This window comes from Lates calcarifer, linkage group LG12, assembly GCF_001640805.2.
Source record: "Lates calcarifer isolate ASB-BC8 linkage group LG12, TLL_Latcal_v3, whole genome shotgun sequence".
In the NCBI taxonomy this organism is placed as follows: domain Eukaryota; kingdom Metazoa; phylum Chordata; class Actinopteri; family Centropomidae; genus Lates; species Lates calcarifer.
The window spans coordinates 7,656,620-7,683,571 of record NC_066844.1 but is presented as its reverse complement, the minus strand read 5'-3'; the positions used below and the strand labels follow the sequence as shown (position 1 = coordinate 7,683,571).

The 26,952-nt window shown below is 38.6% G+C and overlaps 2 protein-coding genes across 2 annotated transcripts in view; both read left to right on the top strand.

The window, feature by feature from the left end:
• The window catches only part of tafa3a (TAFA chemokine like family member 3a), an 84,509-nt gene extending 70,670 nt beyond the window's left edge, over positions 1–13,839 (top strand). Inside the window, exons 3-5 of the mRNA XM_018661817.2 lie at positions 3,888–4,037; positions 4,878–5,002; positions 13,070–13,839. Of these exons, the coding sequence (XP_018517333.1) occupies positions 3,888–4,037; positions 4,878–5,002; positions 13,070–13,081 (287 nt within the window). The 3' untranslated portion in view covers positions 13,082–13,839. The remainder of the gene's footprint in view (positions 1–3,887; positions 4,038–4,877; positions 5,003–13,069) is intronic.
• An 11,621-nt stretch (positions 13,840–25,460) lies between these two features.
• Positions 25,461–26,952, top strand: part of slc16a1a (solute carrier family 16 member 1a) — a 98,818-nt gene continuing 97,326 nt past the window's right edge. The window contains exon 1 of the mRNA XM_018661898.2: positions 25,461–25,717. The gene's annotated coding sequence lies outside the window, so the exon portion shown is untranslated. The remainder of the gene's footprint in view (positions 25,718–26,952) is intronic.

Below are 26,952 nucleotides of genomic sequence, written 5' to 3'. Positions count from 1 at the left end.
TTATTACCCAGTCCCAGTCTCTTTTCTAATGTAAATGATTAACATTTGTTGTTATAATAACATGAAACTTGTATCTCATGTTTGGACATGTAGCACGTGACGAGGTAGAACAATGAACTTTCCCTCTTTTTATCCTCTCCAGCTCGGTGCAGGTTCTGGTTTCATATTGGCATTTATCAATCGGGGATCAATGAATATGATTGTGGAGCAGAGTGCTTTGCTTCAGAGTGGTATTGATTGGCTGAAGGGTTGGGCCTTACGCCAGTTCTCATTAGTGGTCTCCGTCCTTTCACCTTTCTTTGTCTCTCATCTCCCCCCTCATCCCCCCTGATGTGAGTGCCTAGTGATTCTAACTGATGACAGTCCTAAGTGCTTTAATAGAAATGTATTGATCCCAGGTGTTGTGAGCCATGGACACAGCTATGTGTGTCCCCAACATGTGTGCTACACTTCACAACCCTTACACCCAGTTGCTCCCATTGATGCCATATAAAGAGCTGGTTTGTACTGTGAACAGGGCAACAGGGTGACCCTGGTGGTTAGACAGACCATTTTACAACCACAGAATCAGAGGTTCATTGGTCATCCTCCCATTGTTGAAGTGTTCTTGAGCAACAAATTGACTTCTTACCTGCCCAAACCTGCAGTGCAGATATGTATGCTCATACTCATGTATGTTTGACTGGAATGATGTTTAAGAAAAAACAAATCACCATGATATGCTGTGGTTGTGTTTAAGCCCAGTGAGCTTGCTACATAATTTATGATTAATAATCTAATTTGTTCATTTAAAAATGGTTCAGAATTTATTGTTGATTTTAGAAACAACAGTTGAGAAAATTATCCCAGCTTCCCAGTTACATTTTGCAACATTTTCATTCATATTGCAGGATTATTTTACATTTACATAAACTAAGTTCCACCTTTTTTAAATGAGTATCTATATATCTTGTTTTGAAGATGTATTTTGGATAACTGATTGATAACTGAAGTGACAAACACAGTGTGTCTCTTGTGTGTATTGATGAAGTCATACCTTGTTTTGTAATTGAATACTTGTGAAGCAGCTACTGTAAGATGCTCTGTTATTACTGACTTAATGTGTCCATGAGAAAGAAATTGTGCTAGATATGCATGCATGCATACATCATTTCCCTCTGAAACCCTTAAATAGCTACTAAATGGAGATGGAGAGAAATGGAGAGATAATTGCTGATGTAAATACATTAAACAGAAAGGAAAGAAAAATGGTCTAAATAGTTAAAAAAAAAAAAAATATATATATATATATATATATATATATATATATTTTTTTTTTTTTTTGATTTTATTGAAAGTTTCCTTTTTATACCTTTTTGCCATTGTCTTCCATACTTTGTATGTAGTAACAACAGCAGTCAGACAATTCGTGGTTGTTTCTTCTCATATGGATTGTTACCGGCTCAGGCCGACCACCGTGCCCTGGTCTCTGACTTCTCATCCTGTCCACACTGCATGGTGGTTTTGGGTCCAGCCTCAGAGTCAGCGACCTTGGCCAGCAGCTCCAGTTTTAATCAGCAGTTCTCTCCACACGAGCAGCCCCGACCAACCACTTCCTGCACCTTAATGAGTTGAGAGTCCCCGGCCGGGCCCAGCCGGAGCTCATGCTGTAGTTCTCTTTCCTCTTTTTTGCACCACAGCAGAGTGGGCGTACATACAGCAAAACTACAGCCAATGATGCACATCATCGTGCAAGAATAGCAGACAAGATTTAGGAGGTTTTAAAGGTATTGAGTGTGACATCTGTCCCCTAACACCTTCTTTTTGGAAAAAAAAGAAGGTATTAGGTGTTAGAGATTGGTAAATCAATTATATTGTAGGAGTAAGAGAAAAATATTATCTTGCTGTACTGCAGTCTTGTTTTGTAATGCTGGACTGTTAGAATTAGTGAGCACTTTTAAGACAGTGACAGCAAACACTTTTTTTCCCTCTTATAATCATCTGATTTACAATGATTGTCTTTGCTCATCTCACCTTTTGTGATTACCTATTGTCCACGCACATCTATCTCTTAAACAAAGTTTGAATATTCTATCCAAGCTGTTCCAACTTTCGAAATTAACTTTGACCGGGGGGCGTGCTGGTGGCTTAAAGATAATCACATCAAGGGCATGAAGGCTGACCTGTTTTTGCATCAGTAAGTTTCTGCTCAGTGAAAAGCACTCAATCGGCAATTGTTGTCTTGCCTTTTGTGGGAATGTGAATAGCACCATATTGATTGGAAGCAAAATGTTTTTAATGTTGTAGATGAGATTTCTGGATTGCTAGCTAATGGGAAGATGGAAGCTCACTGCAATCTATTTTCAAGTCAAGTTCCAAATTGAAAATCTTTGCAGGCATAATTAAGGCTTATCTGAAAGGTATGTCCAAACTTTTTCAACGCTTTAAAAAAAAAAAAATTTCACCACCCATCCAATCCTGATTGTTACGTGTAAATACACAGACATGCACAGAATGGTGATGAGTCTATGCAGAAAGTAATGAATATAAAATGGAGAGCAGTATTGATATTTGATCCAGCTTAATGCCTGTGGTTGTGGTTGTGAAAACAGTGTCCTTGTAATTGATATTGTAATGTTCTTTAACATAAATAAGCAGTTTAGTGATGTGAATCAAGTCATTTTCTAGAAGTATACGTGTTTTTTTTTTTGTTTTTTTTTTTACATTATGCAACTTCATTAGCTGTATCCCAGCATAGAAGTGCTCTGTTCACCCTCTGGTTGGGGTCCAGGGTCAGCGGATTAAGTGTGTTGCTCAAGGATACATGGACAGGTGGGGCTATACTAGGGTTCAGAGCCTGGGTCTTCCACCTGGGGGATGACCTGGATTTCAAGTAGCCATTGTGTTTGAACGTTTGAAACAAGACCACGCTGAGAAATTACTCAAACATCCTCACAGGAGTTTCGTTATATCAAACGAGACGTGGAGGCACACCACTGAGGAAACCTTGTTCGACCTTCTGTAGTGCTAGATTTATATGCCGGATTAAAGTTTTACCACCTGCTTTTGTGAGCACTGCAGTACACAAAACAAGAATCTCTCTTCCTCGTCTCTTCTGCACTGAACATTTTCACAGTACTCTATATTCTATACTTTATGAACAGCCTCCTTGAATCTGCATAATACATGACTGGTTGACAAGGAAGACTCCTGTATATTGAACACTGAACATGATTATTGGAGATTCATATTAATAATGAGCAGTACGGTAGATGAAGGCTATTTAGTCCACAGCCTTACAGTTTGTTTAAAGGAATAATTCAACATTTTGGGAACATTTTTGCAGTTAGCTTAGCTTTGCATTAGACTTGAGATTAGACTTGAGATAAGAGGAAACAGCTGGGCTGGCTTTGTCCACATATATCAAAAGCTTAACATCTCAGAATCCTGAGACATAATGCCTGCCTTGTGTGTGTGCGTGACAGCTACCTTGCTGAACTGTTGTAGCTTTTATGCATGCACCAAAAGCCTGGCTGGTTGTTTCCCCATTTATAATCTTTGTGCTAAGCTAAGCTAACAGGTTACTAAGCTAACAGTTACCATACAGATATTACAGTGTTAGTGTGTCAGTGTTCTCATCTAACTGATTGCAACAAAGAAAATTAAAGCACCTCCCAAAAGTTGTAACAATTCTTTAAGTACACAATTTTGTACAAAATACTTGCTCAAGGTTTCTGCATGAAATTTGTATCAAGTGGGATTTTAATACATCTCTTGAAAAGACCAAAACCAACAATGAATTGCTTATTAGTTGTTCCTCTGTGCCAAAAACTTCAATAAAAGTGCAGTGACTGTTGCAGAAGGCCATCACATGCTTTCTAACCATTGTGTATGTTTTTTGCTTCTAGTTCATGTGAAGGCGGGAACCTGTGAGGTAATTGCTGCACACCGATGCTGTAACAAGAACAAGATCGAAGAGAGATCCCAGACTGTCAAGTGCTCCTGCTTTCCTGGACAGGTGGCGGGAACAACAAGAGCGGCTCCATCTTGTGTAGACGGTATGCCAGGTTTCTCATTACAGTTTTGGTAATGATTTGAGACCGAGTTCTGATTAGGGTGGAAATGTGGTACGCTGCAAAACTGTCACACCTGTCACTGTGCCTCTGGTGCTTATTTCAGTGATTATTCAGGTATGAGAGGTTTATTGTATGAAAGAAGAAAAAAAACAGTGTTGGGATTTTCAGTATCCTGCTGTTGTGTTTCCCGAAGGCTTTATAATCTTCAAAATCAAACTGCCCACCGTTTCATTCATCCTTTATCTGTTTTTGAGATTGTATCAGACCTTGTGTTCAGCAGAGTAGACAGAAGGCCAGGCCACTTGATATCATGTCAAAAGTGGCCTCAGTTACAGGTGAATCGATCCCTATCTCCTCCTTTCTCTGTAGAGGCTCTGACAGGGGCTTCCTCAGCTTTGACAGTCTTCAGTCTCTTTTCACTTAAAGGATGAAGCTGTTTCTCCCCTGTAGGCCTCCTTGGAGCAACTTGAGACCTTGACATGCCAACCTCTGCTGCACGTTTTATTACCACTCCTACATACAAGCATCCACCCTCCTCACACTGAATGCACCTGCTCACAACACTCACCAGCTTGACATTGACTCACGCCTGGTAATTCACACCTGAAAACACACCGGGGCAGGTCTGACGGGCCTCTACTGTCTGCCAGAGATCAAAAGGCACCCTCTTCAATCACTGTGAAGTTTATAGAAGCTGAAGGCACTTCTTGTATCCTTGTTGCCAGGGCAAAACTATACTTTCAAACACCATGTTGTTAATTGCCTCTGGTAACTTTTTTCTTTTTTTTTCCTCCTGCTTTTCCTCTTGTATTTTCTTCACAGCATCCATAGTTGCACAGAAGTGGTGGTGCCAGATGCATCCCTGCATGGACGGGGAAGAGTGTAAAGTGCTGCCAGATCTCAAAGGATGGAGTTGCAGTACAGGAAACAAAGTTAAGACGACCAAGGTAGATTTAATTCACGAAATATTTGTGGCCAGACCGTAAGTACTCTTAAATTATCATGCTTAAATTCCCAAGATTTCTAAGGGCCAAAGAAACAAGAAGAATTGCAGAATTCACGACCTTGGATTATAGTTGTAACAAAACAACATCCTAGAATAATGGAGGAGGGCTAGATAAGTGTTTGAAAAAGAAAGAAAGAAAAGCCACAGAGAGCACTGGAGAATTTTTTTTATCAACTTCAGATGAGAGCAGAGTAGAGCAGGCAGAGTAGGAGGCAGCAGGAGAGGAAAATGTGACTCATGGGGGAGAGCCAGTGAAGTGTTTTCTTGAAGCAATCAGCTTTCAACAGTAGAAAGAGGTTCAACTATCTATTTAGCTATATCTCACATTTTGTTGTGAAAGTGTAGCCACAGTCAATTTATAGTATTTTCCTTGAGCTACTTATTTGGCTAAGCAAAGTAGAGCAGGTAGTCAGCAATTTGGGAGCCCATCAGCTAACTGTTCAGTTTTGGAGGGCAATGTGATACAGCAGGATATTCTGGTGATGCTGCTCCCATAACCAAAATTAAGACAACCACTCCCATGCATTGCTGTTACAATATATAAATAAACTACTCCCATAGCTAGGTTTGCTTTGCATACTAGAGAGTGGATAAGCAAGATCAGCAGTTGCTAACAGCTAGCTGCAGACTGAAACAAGGTCTGACCAGGACAAACAATGAAGTGCATTCCCTTTTTGTTATTTAGACAGATTGGACCTTACTCAGGAGCTTCTTCTTTTCTTCTTCTTCTTTTTTTTTTTTTTTTTTTTTTTTGTGTGTGTGTGTGTGTGTGTGTGTGTGTGTGTGGAAAAAAAACAGACAAAGGGAAAATAAGTAAACCAACTCATCCACTGATTTCACCAGAGCAAACAAGCTATAGGTTTCAAAATGCCCTTAAGATGCTTTCTGACCCTCACCTGTCTGGTTTGGTTTTTTAAAAAATCGGTGTGTTTTCCTGCTTGATTCGGTTTATTCAGTTAGATGTGAATGCAATCAATTGAACTCCGGTGTAGACTAAGCAACCAGACCAAGGCTGTCTGAAAAGGAAGGACTCATATTTAATGACCTGTTAGTTTTTAATAAAAAAAAAATTCCTACAGGAATAAAAAACTATTTAAAATATTATAAATGTAGAATGCACCCAAGACTTACTTTTCCAGATAACCTGCAACAATATATTCATGTCTCAGTGTGTGTGTGTTAGTACACTTAGTTATGACATTATGACATTAAGATGATTTTGTCAAACTTGTGATTGTAGACTGACAAACACTTTTTATGACAATTAAGTTGCAATTCCATGTATTTAATGGAAAAGTAATTATCATTTAAAAATATACTGAGAATTGCTGTCTATTCTACGATGCCATTGCTCTTGTCAATAATCATTACTTGCTTAAAGGGTTCTCACCACAAGGTGAGATCATGTGTTTTAGAACAGACGCTAACTACTAAACAGAATATTTATTTAGTGGCAAAATTGTGAATATCATGAATATACATGATGTTCCACATTAACATATGCAACAAGAAATTTGTCTTGTTTCCTCATAGACCTACTGTACAATTTCCCAACAATCTGATTTACATGGTTTGACATATGTCAGAATTATTCTCTTGAAGATAATAAGGTCAGAAGTAAACTTTGTTGAGAACAAAAAAATACAGATGTAAATATAGAAATACGATTATGATTATGAGGCTCAAAATTCTCACTTGGTGGTTTAAGTGAGAAATGAAATATGGATGTACATAGCACAGACAACTATGGAAATGGAAAATCAATTATCACCTCTGTAATAAACAGTCGGATTGTACACCAGTGACTTCATTGGTACAAAACTCAACAACAACACAAAAACATTATTGGTGACTGAGCAGCAATCTAGCTCATGTGTATCCATCTCATCCTCATGGTTTTAGCATTAGGGGTAAAAGAGAGAGCAGGTTTGAGTTGGGTCCTATAACCTATGACTTTAAAAAGTCAGCACAAGCTTGCATATGGCTTCAAAAATGCCAGCGAGAAGCAAAATAAAGGCAAGCAGAAGGACAAGGCAGGAGAAATACAAACAAACAACAAACAAAAATCTTTCAAGGAAGCCCAAATCGTCGAGTGGGATGTCCTGAGGTAGGGCAGGAGGGCTCAAGCTGTAGTGCTTCTAGAGATTAATAGAGGTTATATGGACGTGTGTTTTAGGTTTCTGGGTGTGGTAGACCTGAAGTGGATGGTAGGTGAGGAGGGGGGGACACAGTGGGCCCTTAGCCATCCATCACGGCCCAGTGTTTGACTCACCAAACGCCTGTAGTTGAGCTGCCTCTTCCATTATTCATGGCTACAGGAGGCCTGGACAAAGCAGAGCTTTTTATTTCAGCCGGGTTAATAATTCATGGCCTCTCACACAGCCACGGGAAAGCAGAAACAGAGGCAGAGACAAGCAGGGGTCCAGGTGGCTAGTAGAACCCGTCAGAACCTCGAGACTTTTTTGATTTGGGAGTCAGCGGGGGTCGCTCCATGCTCATGGCCTTGCAGCCTCCCACAGAGAGTCAGCAAGGGACGGCCTGTGTATGCTAGAGGGCTCTGTACCCAAGCTTCCTGGACAGTTAACATCATTCTGAGGTATGAACAGGGGGCTCTGCTAAGGATGGAGCTCAGGTTCACAAGTATGGTGTTGGTGTAATGATTGTTTATGTGAAGTGTTTTGCTCTCTGAGCATATAAATCTGGCTTTAAAAAATTGAACCAACACTGCATAATCTCCAGATTTGGATAAATATGGTGGGATTTTGGCTGATTTGAGAGAGAACTGCGTTAAGTCACAAGTTGTGTGAGCAATTCAAATCTTTAGCTGTCCAGTTCAAAGTTGAAGTCTTGAACTACTATTCAAGGTGTGTGGTTATAGACCTGTCTTTAACCACTTCAAAACTGAATTCCAAGTCAAGTCTCTTGTCCTTGTGTTGATTAAAGCTGTACTAATCAATATTTCTATAAGAAAAAATCATCAAATAATTACATGGATGCAAAAGGGTCACCTGAAGTGGCAAATCCACTGAAAAATATCATCTTGCTGTACTCTAGAGTATTTTAGCATCTTTCGCTTCTGTTTTATCTTTCTGGGTTGCAACATAAAGCACAATGTGTTGAGTGCATTTCTTTCCTCATAAAATATTTGCAAGGACAATTTAAAAAAATATTTTAATTCCAGAACTGTTCGTGTCCATGTTTACTTGCTGCCAGTCGTCTTCTTTCCTGCCTTTACTGGTGCATTGCAGCATATCTTGGCACATCACCACCACCTGCAGATTAGTAGAATAGTGTGATATCCTTGGCAGGGATGTATATTGCGTCACCCGTGTGAGTGCGCATGAGAAACAAAACAGGCCATCCACTCAAAGAAAAACAGTTCCATAGCAGTACCAGGGACCTTTAACTGTTGTTAACAGTGTTTCAGTCTACCAGCTCTCATCAGGCCCTTTCCAGAGGCAGCAGGCAGCTGTTTTTTCATAACCAAAAATCTCCAAAACCCCCAGTGTTCTCTACCTGCCCAGCACCAAGCAATAAATTGTAGTAATGTTAAGTGTACGACCTTTTCTGCTTTATTATGAAATCTCTTCTTAACACATTTTTGTCAAAGCTATTCTGATTTTTTCAATCCATTCAGTCTTAAAATCTGATTTTATAATTTGCATGAATTTGTTCCTTGTGTGAAGCACTTGACATGAGTTTTGAAAAGTGCTTTATAAATGAAGATGTGTAATAGATGTGAAAATAAGCAACTGTCAGCCAGAATGATTGTCACAACAACTTTATAGGGCCATAATGTATTGCCAAAATCTACTTAATGCTGCTTTAAGTCAGATGTGAGTCAAAGTCTAAAGTCTACACTTCTGCAAAATGTTGTATTTATATTGTATATCCAACATTTTTTAATGTTAGTGGTAAGAATGATTTCACTTCATATTATCTCAAAATGGATGCATAATATAGGTGTAAACAAACTCTTCAGCTGCAGAACATGCCTCATTCAATACTATAAATCCTTTCTTCTTTGATGTCCAGCGGTGCCAATGTTGATAAAAAATGATGGTGTCGTTTCACCTCATGATGAAGTCACATCAATAAATCAGTCTTAACACCCTGCAGGCCCCTTCTTGGACAACTCCAGTTGTTCCCTCTTTCTCTGCATGTCGAGGAGCAGCTAGTTTTATAGTCCTGCTGGTAATGTCAGGAATTATAACCCCAGCAGCTCCTGCTTTTCACTTCCTATCAATCAGGGGGCAGAAGGCAAAAGAACCACAGAGACTTCCTACTTGACAGGTGCTATGATGCTCATAGAGAATGTGTTGGAGGTTGGTGATGGATAGCTGTCTGAGGTAGATATGTTTATATGACATGAAGGAAATGGAAATTTTACTCCACAACATATGTAAAAAAGATAGTATCTAGCCCTAAAGATAGTATCCTAACCTTAAATATAGTATTCTAGCCCTAATAATATACTTCATGCTCACTAGCAGCTTGAAATCTAGTTATTGAACAGCACTACTGTGTCTTTTTTATTCCCCCCCCATTTCTCCCCAGTTTGGTGTGGTTAATTCCCCCTGCACTGGGATCCTCACTACAAAACACATGGATATTCATATAATCACCATAGATCCAATCCCAATCGATAAATAATAGATAAATAATAGATAAACCCTTTATATACAACTAGTTTGCAATAGCAAATACGTTTGGAATGTAACTTAATTGTTACTAGATTATTTTTTCTATCAACACAGTGAGGAAATGTTGTTAAATTATGTATTTTTCATGTCACAAATACATTGATACTGAAGTATCAATGATGTTTCCCACCAAAAGATCAGATTCTGCTGTATACTACCCACTCGTAGTGACAACGGTATTATTCATTTTTTTGGCTATGTTTAGGTACACGTAGCACTTGGTTAAAGTTGGGTAAAGATTATTGTCTGGTTTAATAGAAAAGTGACTTGAGACTAACCTTAGCCAAAATGCTTTTATTTCCTAAACCTATTCATGTTGTTGTTGTTCACTGCTGCTGTATATTTATACAGACAATACATTTTTTCACCTACTACGTAGTAGTTGAATATTTATGTTTAAATATTTTGCAGTATGTCTTTTTGTCTGTTTTCTGAAAAGTCCTCTTGGAACTGTGTGTAAATACACAGAAAGCAACTGTTGTACATGCACACATACTTGGTGAATAAAGCTCATTCTGATTTTAGGAGACAGGGTTGAATAGTAATGTTGTGATCCTTCACTGTCTTCCCACTCAGAAACACCACCAATTGTATTGGTATTTCTGCCTTGAACTGAACCTTGGACCATACTGTATGTTTTCACAGACAAATACATTTGCATTTAAAGGTGGCACTTCCATTTTTTGACAATTCTATTATTATTGAGAGAGCAAAGCAAATTTTAACAGTCCATCATGGGCTTGTATTCACCATTATCTTAAGATCGGCTGCATATAACCAGGAAAAGAAAAACACAACCACCTACCCCAGTCTGGACAACTGTCACTGATGTGCAGGGTCAAGGTCACACATACTTATGTATGGTAAAATGGGTAAAAATGGGTAAAATCACATATCATCAAGATTGGTTTAAAACAAAATTAAATTGAACAAAACTGTTGTGTTAAAACTGTTTTCGGTGCCCTGTATCAACCTATATTGTCAGTCAAGAACAGTGTGTAAATGAAACTGATTTTAAGAGTTAAAAGCCTGAAAGAGGAAATTAGACATTTAATCGATGGATAGCCTGGAAAGAGGAGCTAAATCATTCTCTTCATGATTTATTTTTTATAGCCTATTAAGACATTGCTGGAGGCTGACATTGACCATGCAGTTGTGATTATTCTGAGGTAGTATCTATCATATTTCAATGGATGTCTCAAACAATCAGGCAAGATCCATGCAGTTAAAACTGTGAATATTCAGAGGTGTGTGTGTGTGTGTGTTTATATTTTTTATTGCTTTATCTAGTGTGTGGGATACACACACGTGCACATGCACACACATACACACGTGCTTTAGTAGTTCTCCATCAAAGGTAGGGTCTTAGTTCGTTTGTCAATGGGACTTTGAACCTACAGCTGACCAGTCAAGTGTGGTCTTTCATCCCGAAGAAGCTTAAGCATCAAACCCTAAGGACCTGCCTTCTGTTCTCCCGATTCCCCTTTGTGTGTTTACTCACCGATAACCCTCACAGTGACACCCACAACACCACAGCTTGTTAATTGCTTTGATAAGGTTTCACTGTGCGTCACATTTTGTTTCTGTTGCCATATAGCCTCATGTTTCTTTTTTGTTTTCTTCTGCTCTGTTAATTGGGTGTGTCTTAACTCTGTTATCCCTTCCACATTTCTCTTATGAAGTGAAATTCCTTTTCAAAGCTACTCCTGCACTAAAAAATGTGTTCCTTATGTGTTCTTATTATTTTGGGATTTTTTTTATAATGAGAAAGAAAACTTAGCTAAGAACATGTATACAGTACAAATTGTATTCATAATTATCAATACATCAATAATCTGTGGCTTAAATTCATGCATGTCCACAGCCTGCTGCTGCAACAGTAGCAAGACCAAATCAGTCTTATATGCTCTGTCACACCCAAGTTTGCTGAAAATTGTCACATGGAAGTGTAAATTAAATTGTGGCTCTCCAAACAGCATGCACTGCGTCTTCAGGTGCAGTTCCAAGCAGCAGAAAAATCACACTTCCACAAGATATTAGAATTGTACTGTTTGGTAGACTGGTTGTGTGTGGTAAACCCCTTGTTGGTTGGACTGGTGAGATCCCGCCAACTGCTAATTGAATGACAACAATGTGAAAATATTCTGGGTTCCTGTGTGTGTGTATCTCTTTCTCTCTCTCTCTATCTCTCTCTCTCTCTCTCTCTCTCTCTCTCTCTCTCTCTCACTCCCCCCCCACCCCGTGTGTGTGTGTGTGTGTGTGTGGTGTGTGTGTGTGTGTGTGTGTGTGTGTGTTATAGTTCCTCCTGCATCAGAGGGCAAGTCAAAAAGTTACTTATGTTCTACTTTTAAAGGGCAAACCGACAAGGAACAACATTCACCTACCAGAGTATTTTTAGAGTTATGCTTAAAGTGAGAGCAGTACAAACTGCATCTTTCAATCCTTTAGATTAATATTCATGAAAATGTCTGAGAATACTTATGCCAGCAGTATGCCATCATGAATAATAATATTCCCACTGTTTGCATGGAAATCATTGAGCATGATGTACATTGCTTTATGTCTGACTTCTAGTTGCTCACCGTCTTCCCACTTTCGCTGTAGAACACCACAGATGTTTGAATTATAAACATGCCAGCTGGGAATATAAACCTTGAACACACACCTTGAACCTGTCACAATTTTGACAGATAGGCTATTACTAGATGTGCAGCATTAAAACAATTCATGAGATAGCCACATTTTAATGTAGAGCTTAAATAATTATTCAATTCACTTATCAATCAGTAGACAAAAATATAAATAAGAGACTATAGCTATGCTAGCGCCTCTGTTAGGTTATATTTGAGCTCAATGGTGATTTGAGAAAAATGCTAACATTGTCATATGCATTGGGACAATTTGTTGATGTTTAGCCAGCATAGTTTAGCGTGTTAGCATGTTATCATTTGCTAATTAGTGCTTAACAAGACTGTCCTCCTGTATTAAAACAAGCCCATATGTCCTCTGTGCAAGCGGCTTATTACGACCGACAGTTATGTTTTATTGTTAGGTGACTTCTAGTGGCCATAGTAGTTATGACAGGAGCAAAGGAGGAGGTCAAGTGATGTAGTATAACAAAGTCTGTGTAAAGAGGAGGTCAGGGTGGATAGATGGGACAACAAAACACAGAACACTGAGACTGCTGGTAGTTATCCATGTGAAGCCAATAATCAGCATTTCATCCATGATGATGAATATCTTCTAACCTTAAAGAAGTACTTATTTTAACCCATACCAAATATTTTCTCTCCGTCTCTTCCTAGGTCACACGATAGTCGTCTGCTTCCAGGATAACCATGTTTGGAACCAGGTGTTATTTCTTTGACTGACATCACAGGACATTTGGATATCACATGTTTTGAGGATTGGTGGAAACCAGGGACCAACGAGGACAATAATCACGGACATTCCACTGAACAGATGGAAGAAAAGGACCACGGAGCATTGTACAAGACTACATATCCAAAAAGATTCCTGACTTTAGATCCAGCATCAACAGTAGCTGTCTCTGAACTCTACTGCCCACCAAATCTCTCTTTGTATTATAGTTTTATTCCCATGGACTAGAAGACTCTACCATGAAGATAATTATTGACTAAAAGACTGTGGGTTACACAAGAAAAAAAAAATCACCCTTAAATCAAAATCATGTGATGTGAAACTTTTGTGTTATTTTCTTGCCACAAAGAACCCCAGGACTCTTGATGCTTATCTGTGTTGAAGATCTAGTGAGATCATAAGCATTTTCATTCCTTTTAGCCTTATGGAGCAGATGTCTCTTCTGTTTCTTTTTAGTTGATTTGAAACGATTGAGTGTTTGGCTTACGTTTCTTAGGACGTCAAGTCTTCTTTTCAAAGACAAAAGACAATACCACAACGATAAAAAATGTAATGATGTTTGACTACAAGTCACCAAGGGTCAACAAAGCTGAGTTCTGCCAAAATGTTTTAATGGTATCTGTTGTTTTCAAAGCTTGGTGACAACCATTGATTACAAATGTCAGTATTATCTCAATAAATCTAACTCAATGGATATCATTGTATGGAAAAAGGGTTTTTTACAACCAGTATTAATGCTTTATGTATATGGGGCCACAATGCTGTTTAGGCAGGAGATGTTGAGATGTAAAATTAGCAGGTCGAGCACATAATCTAAAAAAAAAAAAGAAGCAGGAGGAGAAAACCTCACAATTAATCAAGGTTGTGTTCATGATGTAGCTGAAATGCAAAAATCAGCAAATGCAGAAATAGGCCATGTTCAAAAATACAAAAAGAAAAATTTCACTGTACTGTGTTTCTTAAAATGAACAGACTTCACAAAAAGCCATCTGAAACCTGGTCCACCAGAGAGACTCATAATTAACTCTCACTCTAAAACAAGCCTAATCCTATTTGATTCATTTCCAAACCTAGATGTTGTTATCCAAGCCTCAGTTTATTGTGTTTAGTTAATACTACCCATCACAAACAAAGCCATACTATTTTTATTTCCTTTTTGTTGTTGTTGTTGTTGGTCCAAAATGATTTCCCATAAGGTTCAACCTGAAAGAAATCCCTAAAGCACTGTTAGTGCATGTCATTAAAAGCTTACAGAAAATAAACCCAAGGGATTCAAGCCAGGTAGTGTGGAGCAGGGGAGTGAGAGAAAATGGACAAAGACATAAACCAAAGCACAACAGTGAAGGATTATTTAGGCCCCAATGACCATGCTAGCCCTCTCAGTGTATGATGTCCAAAGGCATCTAAAATGTCCAATCAAATTTAACACATATACTCTGTATACTGAAGTTACTATTATTACTGATATCAACATGTAGCTCTAGTCCCTTCTCTTTGGAAGCCAAACAGGCTAGAGGCAGGCATTTGTGAGGAGGGAGAGAACTATGGGAGATGAATTTATGTTTCACCTGTTTGTGACATTTACACCCCTCCCTTTGGGACAGGAAACCACAGTGCATACTATGGCAGCCCCTCCTCTGATGTGATAATAAGTGAGATTTCTCAAGTGTACATTTTCACCATAGCTGTCAGGTAAATGAGTCCAAGACAAACATGAGTATACCATCTGTGCAAGACAAAAGAAATTTCAGAAATCTCACTGAACATGGTTTTCTTTTAACAAAAAGGCAGCTGATACTAGACTTGCATTAATCCACACACTCAAGCAGAGAAAGCTTTTGTCAATTGTTAGGGTGTCTAGACTCCAAAAAAAAAACACTACTTTACGGGGAATTTCATATTTTGTAAGTCAATTTCTCTCTGTAATTGAAACAGTGCATTCACTGCAGAATGCTCCTTATACTAACATAATTAATTAAAGAAAAATGTAGAAGGCTTGCTCCCCAAAGATCAGACCCAAGGGACCGGCGCTGACGGGGAGGAGTGAGAAGGGCTGCTATGGTTAGCGATCCAGGTTGCCTCTTGTTTGGTTAGAAATCATTAAATTACAGTAATGACTAATTTCTCATTCCTGCATGCAATTCGCGGAGACCACCATGGATTTAATAAAGAGCTGGCGATGAATTACAAACAGCAAACGGCTGAGGAAAGGCTACGTGATTATACAGAGTAATTCAAAAGTGCATTAATAAAACAATACAGAAACATTGCTAAATCATTGAGATAAAGGCTATTTGCATAATTCATTAAGATTAATCAGACCAGGCAATCCACCACAGTGCTCCGAGGAACATAGAGAAGAGACATGAATCCAATCCCCTGGAAAAGCCCTTTCTATCTACAAACAATGATACAATCTACCCTTGGATCAGAGAATTAACCTCTGTGCACTTTATAGCCCCTGCAGTGTTGAAACACAATCCTTCAGTCATTCACCTTTATGTGGGCTAATATTCTATTAATAATGAAAGATCTTTTCATACCATAGCTCCTCTGGGTTTTGTTGCTCTCCATAAAAGACCTTCACAAAAGTTGAATGGAAATGTATTCAGTGTGCTTGGAAACCGCAGTGAGGATCTGAGGGCTGGCTGTTTAACAATTCTGTGTACTGCTATTGACTTTGGTGTTTCATTCTTTGCAGTAAAATTAGTTGGGCAGGATGCACATGGGATGAGTTTGGCAGTGGCCACGAATTGCATACTGCAGATAAGTCATCTGTTGTCCAGGCAGACCACCTATAACCACTGCGATCCTCACTCCAGTCATTCTCGGTCACTGTAAGCTCAGGTTTGAGTGATTTGGATGTTTAAAGAAGTAGTTCAACGTTTTGGGAAACATGCTTAATTTCTCATTGAGTTAAATGAGAAAATATGTCACTTAATGGTAAAAAATTATAAATCATTTTGTTGATTTGAATTGTCTCATTCAGTCCAGTTCAAAGATTCATTTGTTAGTGACTATATAGTTTGTTTATTTTTTTCTAAGCGAAGCAGTCACATCACCATTCAAATGTACATTATATTCATCAGTCAGTTCATTCCGCTGCTCTCAGCATTGATTGTGATTGTCTTCAGTTCGGTAGTACATTCAGCTGTTATTTCCCAGCTCAGTACAACTTGGCTTTTACAAGTTCTGTTTATAGGGGCTCGGCACCCAAATATTAATCTGTACATGTGCTGAACACCTCAAATACTACTCCCATGTTTGTATAGTAAATATGACTAAAGCCAGCAGCTGTTACCTTAATTTAGCACAAAAACAGGAAACACAGGGAAACAGCTAGCCTTAGCTAGTTTTCTGTCCATCTGAAACAGCTAGTCTGCCTACTAGCACCTCTTAAGCTCACCATTTAGCACATTAGATCTTGTTTGTTTAATCTGAACTGTGCTAAGCTAACTGTATGCTAGAGTCAGCTCCATGTATACTGTGCAGACATGAGACTGGTATTAGTCTTCTCATCTACCCCCCCAAAAAAAGAAAGAAAATATTGAAATATTCCTTTAAAAGCAGTTCCATTTAAAATGTTTTATGGTATAATAATATTTGCCCCTAAATTGTGTTCCTTTCCGGAAGGGGGGGGGTTTCAGTGTATCAAGTGCATTTAAATCATTCTGCACATTAAACTTCTCCAGTGTAACTCCTACTAATGACATTCTTTGAGGTGGTTATAATGTGTAGGTTATTAGCTTATAGCTGGTTTCATTGCAGGTTTTACAGACTGATGCCTCTGAAGCTGTTGATTAAAATCCTCCCACTCCTCCTCCCTGGAATAAATTCCCTGGTCAGCCATGTGAAATAGAAAATAATATTAGTGAAATGGCATTTTCTAGCTGTGGTCTAGGAAGTACACACATCTTATTGGAAGTGGATGACAATGACTCACCAATCCTATTTTAAATGGAAGGCTATTATTATATTAAAATTTCAGTTCAACCATATCTCAGAGTTGCAGCTTTCTATTTGTAGTATCTCTCCTTTTTATTTATTTAAGAATATTTTAAATTAAGTTAATATAAATTGAAGGGCAATAACAACCTAATTTGTTTTTTAAGCTTATCTAAATCAAACTAGATATTAATCAGAGATTGGTAGAGACAATATTCCTTCTCCCAAAGAAAAACAGAGACAAAACACAGTGCACATTTAGATCTAAATCAGGAAGGGTCTTGCATTTAATGATATGTGCACACCGAAAACAAAGCTCTCGGTTACACAAACACCATCTGGTGGGTTTGCTAGGGCTTTATCTTGACAGGATGAATTAGTCTGCAAAAACTGTCAGATACACCACGCAAAATTAGATTTTCTTATTTCATAATGAAAGCGACAGACTGTAATGAAAAACTGCTCAATCTTGAAAACACCCAGGATGAACTGTAAAAGTCTGGCTGGAAAAAACTTTCCAGTTTTTTTGATAATCTAATTGTGTTATTCTCTCTTTTCAATATCTGGGGTATTTTTCGTCCTCAATTGGATGTTCTAATTCAGTTTGGGTCGGAGTTTGATGTTTTCTGAAGGCTGTTGTGTTTATTCTCGTCAACCATAAGCAGTTTATTTTGAAGTGAGTTGTGCCTCTCTCTCTATGTGCACTGCTGTGACCTGAGGCATAATGGGATTATCCTGCTCAAGGCAAGACGTAGATGCCTTGAATTCTAATATCAAAGTATTCCTTGCTGTACCTGACACCTCCTCCTCTCTGTTTCTCATGCCTGACTGGACTGTGAGGCGATTAGCCCATGAATCATGACAGCCCGCAAGCTGCTTCGGCAAGTCATTCACACATCCTGTTGAGGCTTCCTATTCAAAGTTGTTTTTTTTCTTTTTTCTGCCTATTTACAACAACACATACTGTACCTTCACATGCACCCACAACAAGTTATGTGTAAGGCGAGTGTCAGCCAATCATACTGAGGTTTTCTGTAACCCACAATGCTTTAGAGGAATCTTGCTGAGCTTCCCTGCTCAGCAAGTCTGAAGCAGTGCAGTACCCTATAGGTGCCCCATGTCCATGTACGCTGTTGACAAGACATTAGTGCTGGCCCAGTGCATTTGCTCTCACCCCTCATCAGAGACACTCTCTGCTCCCACACTGCATTATCACAATGCCCTCGGGTCAGTGAAAAGACCTGCTGTAATTTGAAAAGGAAATTATCTTTTGTGGAACTTACTCAGACAGACCAAAAGTAGGGGAAGAAGGACGAGAAGGTGGGGGTGAGTGGATGTCTATAGGCAGGGAGTTGATATAAAGGTGAAAAATGTAACTTCCTCTCTTGGCAACCTATGAACAGGTTAATGGGAGTTTGCAATGAGCTGATACCTATCTGGATGGGCAGAGAGGGAGAGGCAGAGACACACAAAATGACATTCTGATGGATTTCTAACTGCCTTTTTTCTCCTTGGCCCCATTTTGTGGCTCGTTGCAGTGCATTTATTTATTTATTTACCTCATTCTTGACACCGCAAATAGCATCCATTTCTTTGCTAATGATCAGGTTACACTACACCAGGAGCAGGGCCAGCCCCAGTCCGACATTTGATGATTGAGGGGACTAAAAGATGATGCTAGTGAAATTAAAGTATCTTTATACTTTCTTGTGGGGTATGGGTGGGGTCAGTGGGCTGTCATTCTGCTAAAAGGGTCCTCCATTATGTTTGTGGTGTGCAAATGTCTCTCACTGCTTTGAATGCAGCTGGATTGCACATGCTTTTAACCACATGATCAGTCCAGCACTATGGTCCAGAGTAAAATATCTCCACAGCTATTGAATGGATTGCCTTGAAACTTTGTACAGACATTCATGGTCCCAGAAGATGACATCTACTGGCTTTGGTGATCCCCTGACTTTTCCTCTAGTGCCACCAAGACATCCATTTGATGGATTTCCATGACATGTGACACACACATTCACAAGATTAAGTGTAACAACTTTCATGACCTTCATCTAGTGCCATCATCAGGTCAAAAAATGTTATTTGCTCAAAGCTTTGGTTTACCAAATACCTGCAAAAATTAAAATTAACAAATGTCAACAGGCTAACACACTAAACTAAGATGGAGAACATTGTAAACTTTATACCTGCTAAACGTCAGCATGCTAAATTTGTCAGTGTGAGAAATGCTGATGCTAACTTGTAGTGCGAAACCACTGTGCCTATGTACAGCCTAACAAAGCAAACTCTTCTTTTGATCTCATGAACTGATGTTTATAAACAATAACAGAGGAATATCAAAGAAGCCATGTCAGTTCCACCTTAATAAATACTCGCAGCATCACACAATCACCCAGGTAGAAGTCATGCATACATCCATATACTATAGTATAACCTATAACTGAAAGTAGGAATCTGCTCTCCCTTGCATTTGATGTCATTTGTAGATAACTCATGTCTGCATTTCAAATAAAATGCACAAAAGTTAAATTACCCTGGTTTTAAAAGGCTGAGATAAGAGATTAAACTTTAAAGTGAAAAAGGATAAGGTCCAAAAAAGTTCAAAGTAGTTTGAAATGTTTAATTCAGCTCCATCTTGTTTGATACTTAGGTTAGCGTTTCACTTACAGTGGAACCGACTGAAGTTCATGCACAACCTCGTCACAGCCATATGGAAGCATGCAGGTGGACCTCGGTGATTAATACAAATGGTTTATCAAAGTAAATAGCTGGAGATACTCACTCTCCATTCTGAGCCAATGAGTGATTTAAGATCTGTGGCCCATGAGGTACAGGGAACTTCCTCCAACAGATGTTCCTGACTAATTATCTATTGTAGCACAGATCCCACAGTCCCTCAGTTCCTCTGTTGTCTTCCGGTGGGAGCTTGGTCATCCCTGTCTCATATCCTTGGCTTGGTCTCCACTTACCTGGGGCACTCCTCTCCATCTGTGAAGGGAACTAGAGAGACACACAGACTAGCCCACCAGCAACACGCGGCACCGTACACACACCTTTAGCTGTCATTTTCAAGTGCAAACACCCTCTATCCTGTTGTTTAAGCTCAATGGGAGAGGAGTTATATAAAGTGCAACAGTCTACAGCTGTTATATTTAAGTGTGCTTTGCACAAAAACCAGCTGTAGCGTGGTGAGCTGGTCCTTGATGGAAACAGACCTTTGAACATATTTTCTAGTTAGCATTTTAAAGCGAATCCTGACCAGCTATTCATTCTGATTAATGTTATGCATCGAATTCAACAAGTAGAATTAATTCAACAAAAGTGAGAAAGCATGAAACTGAAAGACAGGATTCTATCATTTTTAAGCCGTGCAAGCGGGTGTGACTTGATCCAAAAGTACTTGAACTGCAGTGTGCAGAGTTAATGCTTTGTGAATCCCTTTTCAGAAGAGTTTAGCATCTGAGATGAAAATGAGTTTTCTACTCTTAACACCGTTCTCCTACGATGAGCATGTTGGCACATTTATTCCACATGAATAATTTAACAACAGAGCGTTTACATGGAGAGCAAATTGAGACACATTTTCACAAACACAGGCTGAATATTTCAGGAGGAAGGTCACAGAAAAATGGCTAGTTTAGCTACATAACATGAAGCGACAGAATACCTCTGCTTCTGTCAGCTGTCTAAAACTCCCCAGCCTTTACTAGCATCTTCCATTCGGACTAATGGACCAGCTGGTTGAGGAGACCCTTTTCATATACACAGAGAGAGAACTCCAGCAAGAACCTTAGACAACCCTGTCCGAAGCAAAGCAGAGCTAGAATGGATTAAGATATGCTTGGCTGCCTTTCGCAGTCCTGTCAATGTGGGCTGGGTGTCTGTGCTGCACAGATCAGAGAGACGCAGGAAGGTCATCGCCGCTGGGAAAAGGAGGCAGTGAAAATATTGTCCTGACATGATGTAGAGTGACTTTTGCAACCCGAGGCTTGTGTTTCAGATTAAACCGTGTTGGCTGATAGAAGAGGTGAAGTCAAAGGAGGTGTAAAAGGGGGACTTGAAGGGTGTTGATGCCACCACCTTTAAATTTGCAGTGTCCCCCCCTAAACCAGTTTGACCATTAAGAACTTTGGAAGATGCCTGATGAGAGATTGTTAAATTTCCTGCCAATCTAACACCTCAGGACCCCACGGTATTAAATGTTATGGGACATGTTATTATGTTCATAACTTAGTAATGACTTGATGCCATCCAAGGGGAACATCACAAATTCCTATGGAATACATGTCAACTGTACCATACAATATATTTCTTCAAAATCTCATATCATTCTTGTCATTCTATCATCACTGTAGTCCTTCTTAAAGCTGGCATTATGGTGTATGTCTGTGTCTTGATATTACCCTGTCTCAGGAACTTTGCTCCAAGCCATTTTGTTTCTAATGACGACATATCTTTTAATCTTTTTAATCTTCAAAAAAATGGGTCACAAATATACACTTTTATTTTTAATATGCAAATTAATTCCCTAAAACAGCTGTGCACTGTAGTTTTTTAGCAAATGTTATTCAAACAGGAGTAAATACAAAATTTGTTGGGGACTATTTTCAGCTGCAGATTTAAATAAACCACAGTGCCCATGTTTGTGGTAATGAAGGAACACTCAGTGCTCCAGCGTAGTTCAGTGATGTGCTTTTAATATTTTTTTCTTTGAGGACACTGGAGGTCTCGAAGTCATGTCAGACTTTGGCAACACAAGAAAATATTTGTTTGTAAGATCAGTTTATTTGTTGGTTTGCCTCCTTTCATAGAATTTGTTGACAATAAGAAAAAACATATCACCAGCCTTGTACTTTAAGCAAATCATATTCTTTCATAATATTTTATCCTCTGGTGCATTTCTCTCCCATGACAAGCATTGCTATCCCTGGGGATAGCAAAAAAAAAAAAAAAAAAAAAAATACTGATTTGAAACTGACGTTGTTATTAGAAAATTCTCAGCTCAAAATCTCTGTGAATGCAGTACTAAAGTAACTACTTTGTAGAACAAACAGACTTGTGGATCAGATTTTGAAACAGCTCAGCATAAATCCTCCATAAATCTTAAAATGATACATTTAAAGCATGCAGATTCATTATAGATAGACTGTATCCGACAATAGACTGATGGTTCATTATTTAAGGGGATTGTATCTAACAAAGTAATGTTTCATGCTCTTTGCTGGTTCATCCCAGCTTATTTTTTTTCTTTATTTCTATTGTTTCCCCCCTATATCGCTCATTAGGCCTGCCAGTTATGGAACCATCATGCAGGTCTCCCTGTTTATTTCTCAGCGCATTGGCAGTTTAGGTGCCGTTTTGGCATGGTCCAGAAAGGCCTCAGCAGCACTCTCCATTAGTTTGGCTGATTCAGGGTTGTTAGCCATTTTTAATTTCCCATTAGACCCACAAAAGCTCTTTTCATGTTCTCTCTCAGGTAACTCATTAATTTGCTGTGATGCATATGAGATGGTGAGTGAGGGCTTCTTGCCAAGAGTTGGTTAGCACTTTATGCATAAAAGAAATACAGAGCGGAGCAGATGGTTGCATTAGGGACTGATGATACTGACACAATACAGCGTGTGAATATGTCTGAGTGTTTGTGTGTGGGTATGAATAAATTACATATTCTCAATGTGTGTGTATTATATTAGGATATTAGGGAGTGATGATGTGTGTAGATCCCATATTTCATACCTTTCCTGCATCTGTGTGTGTGTTCTGTATAGTCCTGCATACATTGTAGTGAATTCATTACTATCTCTAAAGGTTAAGAATGACTTTGTACAGCTGTAGAGAATGAAAGAAAAGGTATAACACTGGGAAAAACTGGCCGTAGTCGGACCACTAAGAAGGGGAAAGCTTCCTCATGCAGACGACACATTTTTGCCTATAGTATGAGAACATGTGAGGCCTAACAGAAGGCTTGGTTGGCCCCACACTGCAGGACGTCACTTTCATTAAACTCTATGTGAGTCTCAGCACACTCACCTTTGTTCAGCCTGTTCTCTGCACAGTATCATTATATTTCAACTCGCTTTATGCAGTTGAAGACCAGCCACATGACTTAGTTTTATAAATGCACTATAAGGTAAGTTGGCTCTGTGCCAAATTTGATTGTGTGATATCCTATAGTATCACATTAATGGACAAATGAAACAAAGCTCATAACATAAGCTTGTGATAAACTAAACTGTTAAGGATTTCCAGCTTCTTGTAGTTTTGTTACTGATCACTAAGCCTATAAAATGCTAAAAATTTATAACAATTTGCCCATCAGAATTTCCCAGAGCTATAGGTACTATTCTCAAATTTTCCAACCAACTATCTACAAAACAAAGGTACTCCACTTACCCAGATATAAAACAAAAAAGCAGCAACACTTCCTTCAATGTTAGGCATTTTTATTTGAAATCGACTTAAAACATAAAACTCATTCCCCAGAAAAATTGTTGCCTCATAATTTTCTGACAGTTGATTAATTGATTAATTGAATCACTGTTTCAGCACTACATGGATTTATACCAAGTCATGAAGGTTTGTGATCAGTCTGAAGGTTTGACTGACACAGGGCCTTGAGGGCAGATGTCAGTTTTTTTTTTTTTTTAATGAACCTGCCAGTAGCAACAAACAAACAAATATACTGGCTGATGTTTAAGTCTTTAAATAAGAATTTTATTAGAATGAATGAACACATCAACACAACAACACAAGATAGACCAACAGAAAAAAAAAAAACAGATCAGCAGGTGACTGATGATTCACTGATTGTATGTTTTGTTTTGTTCAGTGACATTTCCCCCTGAATTTACCCTTGGCGGTGTGGAAAAGCCTTTGAATTTAGACCAAAGGATAAAAAAGAACTAATGATGATAAAATAATAATGATCAGCAGAACAAAATGTCACACTGAAATCGATTCAGGTCAAGGGCTTCCAGTGGACAGCCAATTTAACAATCAATATGTCAACTATAAGATAAATACACATGCTAATGAAAAGACTTAACACCCACCATATTGGCAGTGGCTATGATCCTGGTCTAACACTATAGCTTAAATCTATTGGCTGTTCTGTACACTGAACTTCCTTTTGCTTTTTGTAGTTTGAAAATTACAGCCCAGTCAGGGTGACTTTGAGGGCTCCAGTCAAAAGAAGTCAAGAATAAAAGTTTGAGTGTTGGTGGCGAACATAAAAAACAATGTCAGCACAACAAAAAGGTTGATTGTTTGGCAAGCTGTGTTGGAAAATGCTGAACTAAAGTGAGGTACTGGGTTTAAAGCTATCATACAAATGCCTATGACAAAGCATTAAAATATATCTTTTCCTAATGTGCAGCTTTCTCAAGGATGGCAAAAATATGAGACATGAAAATAGTAATCAGTGGGAAGATGAAAAGACGCAAAGGGGCCCTCATGGAAGAACCTCTGAGGGGCTGGAGATATTGCAATTATAGAAACTATTGACTTGTGTTTCCCAAGGTATGATCAATTGCAGAGAAATAATGACATCTCTGTGTTGTTTTGACCCATTCACAGTAAAGGCAATTTATTTTGTGTGACAGGAGGCTTGCAATGGACAACTCAGCTGATGTGTGCCAGAGATCAGGGAGAGGAGAGTTCTCTGTCGGAAAAACACACGCACAGAGAATCGGTGGAAGGTCGTTGCTTTGTACATCTGCCTCTTTTAGGATGTGACCCCAAAATGGTTTTATTCCAAATGTTTTTTTTAAACTGTTATATTTTTAAGTATGATCCCTGATGATCTGATTATGACAGTTAATAACACTAAGGATCCCTTAAGCATTTCTTCCTGTGACAGATATTTAACATTAGCAGGGTTTAGCTTATAATAACAAGTTTTTATTAAAACTAGAGGTACATTCTATCAGAAATCACATTTGGAATAAACAATTAGTATTTTTTTTTTTTGGCTTTTGCCATTTATATTATTCCATTTAAGTCACTGAGACAACTTTAAAAAATGTTGCTGTGAAATACCAAATCAGACCAATTCCTCCTGTGTCTATTTTGTATTATCTGCATTTTTAAAAATTAATTCACATGCTTACTTTTTCACATACTTTTTTGTATCTCATTTAACCAATATGTTGTTTATTGTTATGCAATTATATTTTATAAATATATCTATGTTGTAATGTGCTATCGGCACTCCTGTAATTTGCGCACCTGTTTCGTGTCCACGTGGTTTGTGGACTGCCTTTGTTGAATAAAGTTGGGGAAAAAACGCACCTGGCAATATGGCGGTCCAATTGTAGCTGCCAATTATACTCTGTTTATTTTTCAGTATTGTTGCGGTGCGGCTGCAACATTTAATTTCACCCGCACTGTCTGGATTTATGTCACCTCTGGAAGTCTTTGTGGACTATGTTTTTTTTTCCCCACCGTGTTGCTTTTGTGGAGAAGTGAGGCACAGTCAGGCAGCTGTTTACCGCAGCAGCCACGGGCCTCAAAACGCCACTTGAAGCCGAAAAGGAGTTTTCCTGACCCGCTGTTGGCTTCCTCGGACCTTGGTGAATCTTCCCAACTCCGCTGAGATGCTGAGGAAGAGACTCTTCATCAAGGTAAGTACCTGCTATTCGTGCTAATACGCATGCCGTGTCCCAACCCCATACTTTCTAATAAATCCAGACAGATTTTAGAATACTAGGGAGTGCTGGTGTCTGACAACACAGTTTCTATTGTATTATTCATGTTAGACATTTTGACTTGTCAGTGTAGGAATAACACACGTGTCTAATAATATGAATGGCTCTGAAACTGAAGCAGCTAATTACAGTTCAGTCATCATTAATTTCATTAACTTTTCCCACTATGGCATGTCAGGGTGGAAATAGAAGTAATTCTTAACGTTGCAAAGTTCTAAATAAACTGAAAGTGGTGGTGAAACAGCTCCATAATAAATAGTTGGAAAACCATTTTGCTTATGTTTATTAAATGTATTGCTCAGTGGAATTCTAAAGTTGGAGCTTGTGGAGCAGTGCACTTACTGTGTAATTTCTTGTTAGTGTAAAACAATCAAGTTGATTTCTTGTATACTGCAAAACCAGTGTGTCACTGTAATATCAAGATTAGTATATGCTGTATACAATTAGTAAGTATTATGGATTTGGGTGAAAACACATTTCTATCCAGAGGGTGCTTGTTAGCCTGGAGCTAGGAGATTTTGTGCAAATCATATTGCTCTTTCCTGCCTCCCATCTGCTGCTGGCTCTTAATCTCTGCTCTGATGCTCACGTCCATCTACCTGTGTATTTTATGTGTGTTTCATGTGGAATTAATTGTGAATTAACTTGCTAGCTATTTTGTCTTTTAATTGGTGTTCATTGTGATGTTGTCATTGCTTATAGTTTGCATAGTGGTGAAATACTGTAGATGTGAAAGAATTAAGAGAAATGTGTTTCATAGCATATGAATAATCATTTTTGAATAGTATGCCTCCCTGTGTACAGCCACGTTATGGTTTTGTGCTGAATTGTTTTTTCTACGAAGTTCCCGCTGTTTACTAGATACTTGGTTTGGGGGTAGTTATGTCTGTTGATATTGGGGATATTAACTTGAGTGTTGTCTTGTGCTCAGCCAATTCAGGTAATTTCTTTCCTGTTTTTGGGTAACCCAACATGGCACTGAGCTCCCATTCTGCACTTAGTGTTGCTTTTGAAGAGTTACACTGTCAGTCTCAAGCTAATTTCTATGTAATTGATGGTCATCTCCTGCAGTCAACACCAACATTTCATAAGAATGCTGCTTTAAGCCATGAATTCATATGCTCACATTACTTATTATTGGCTGCATAGCT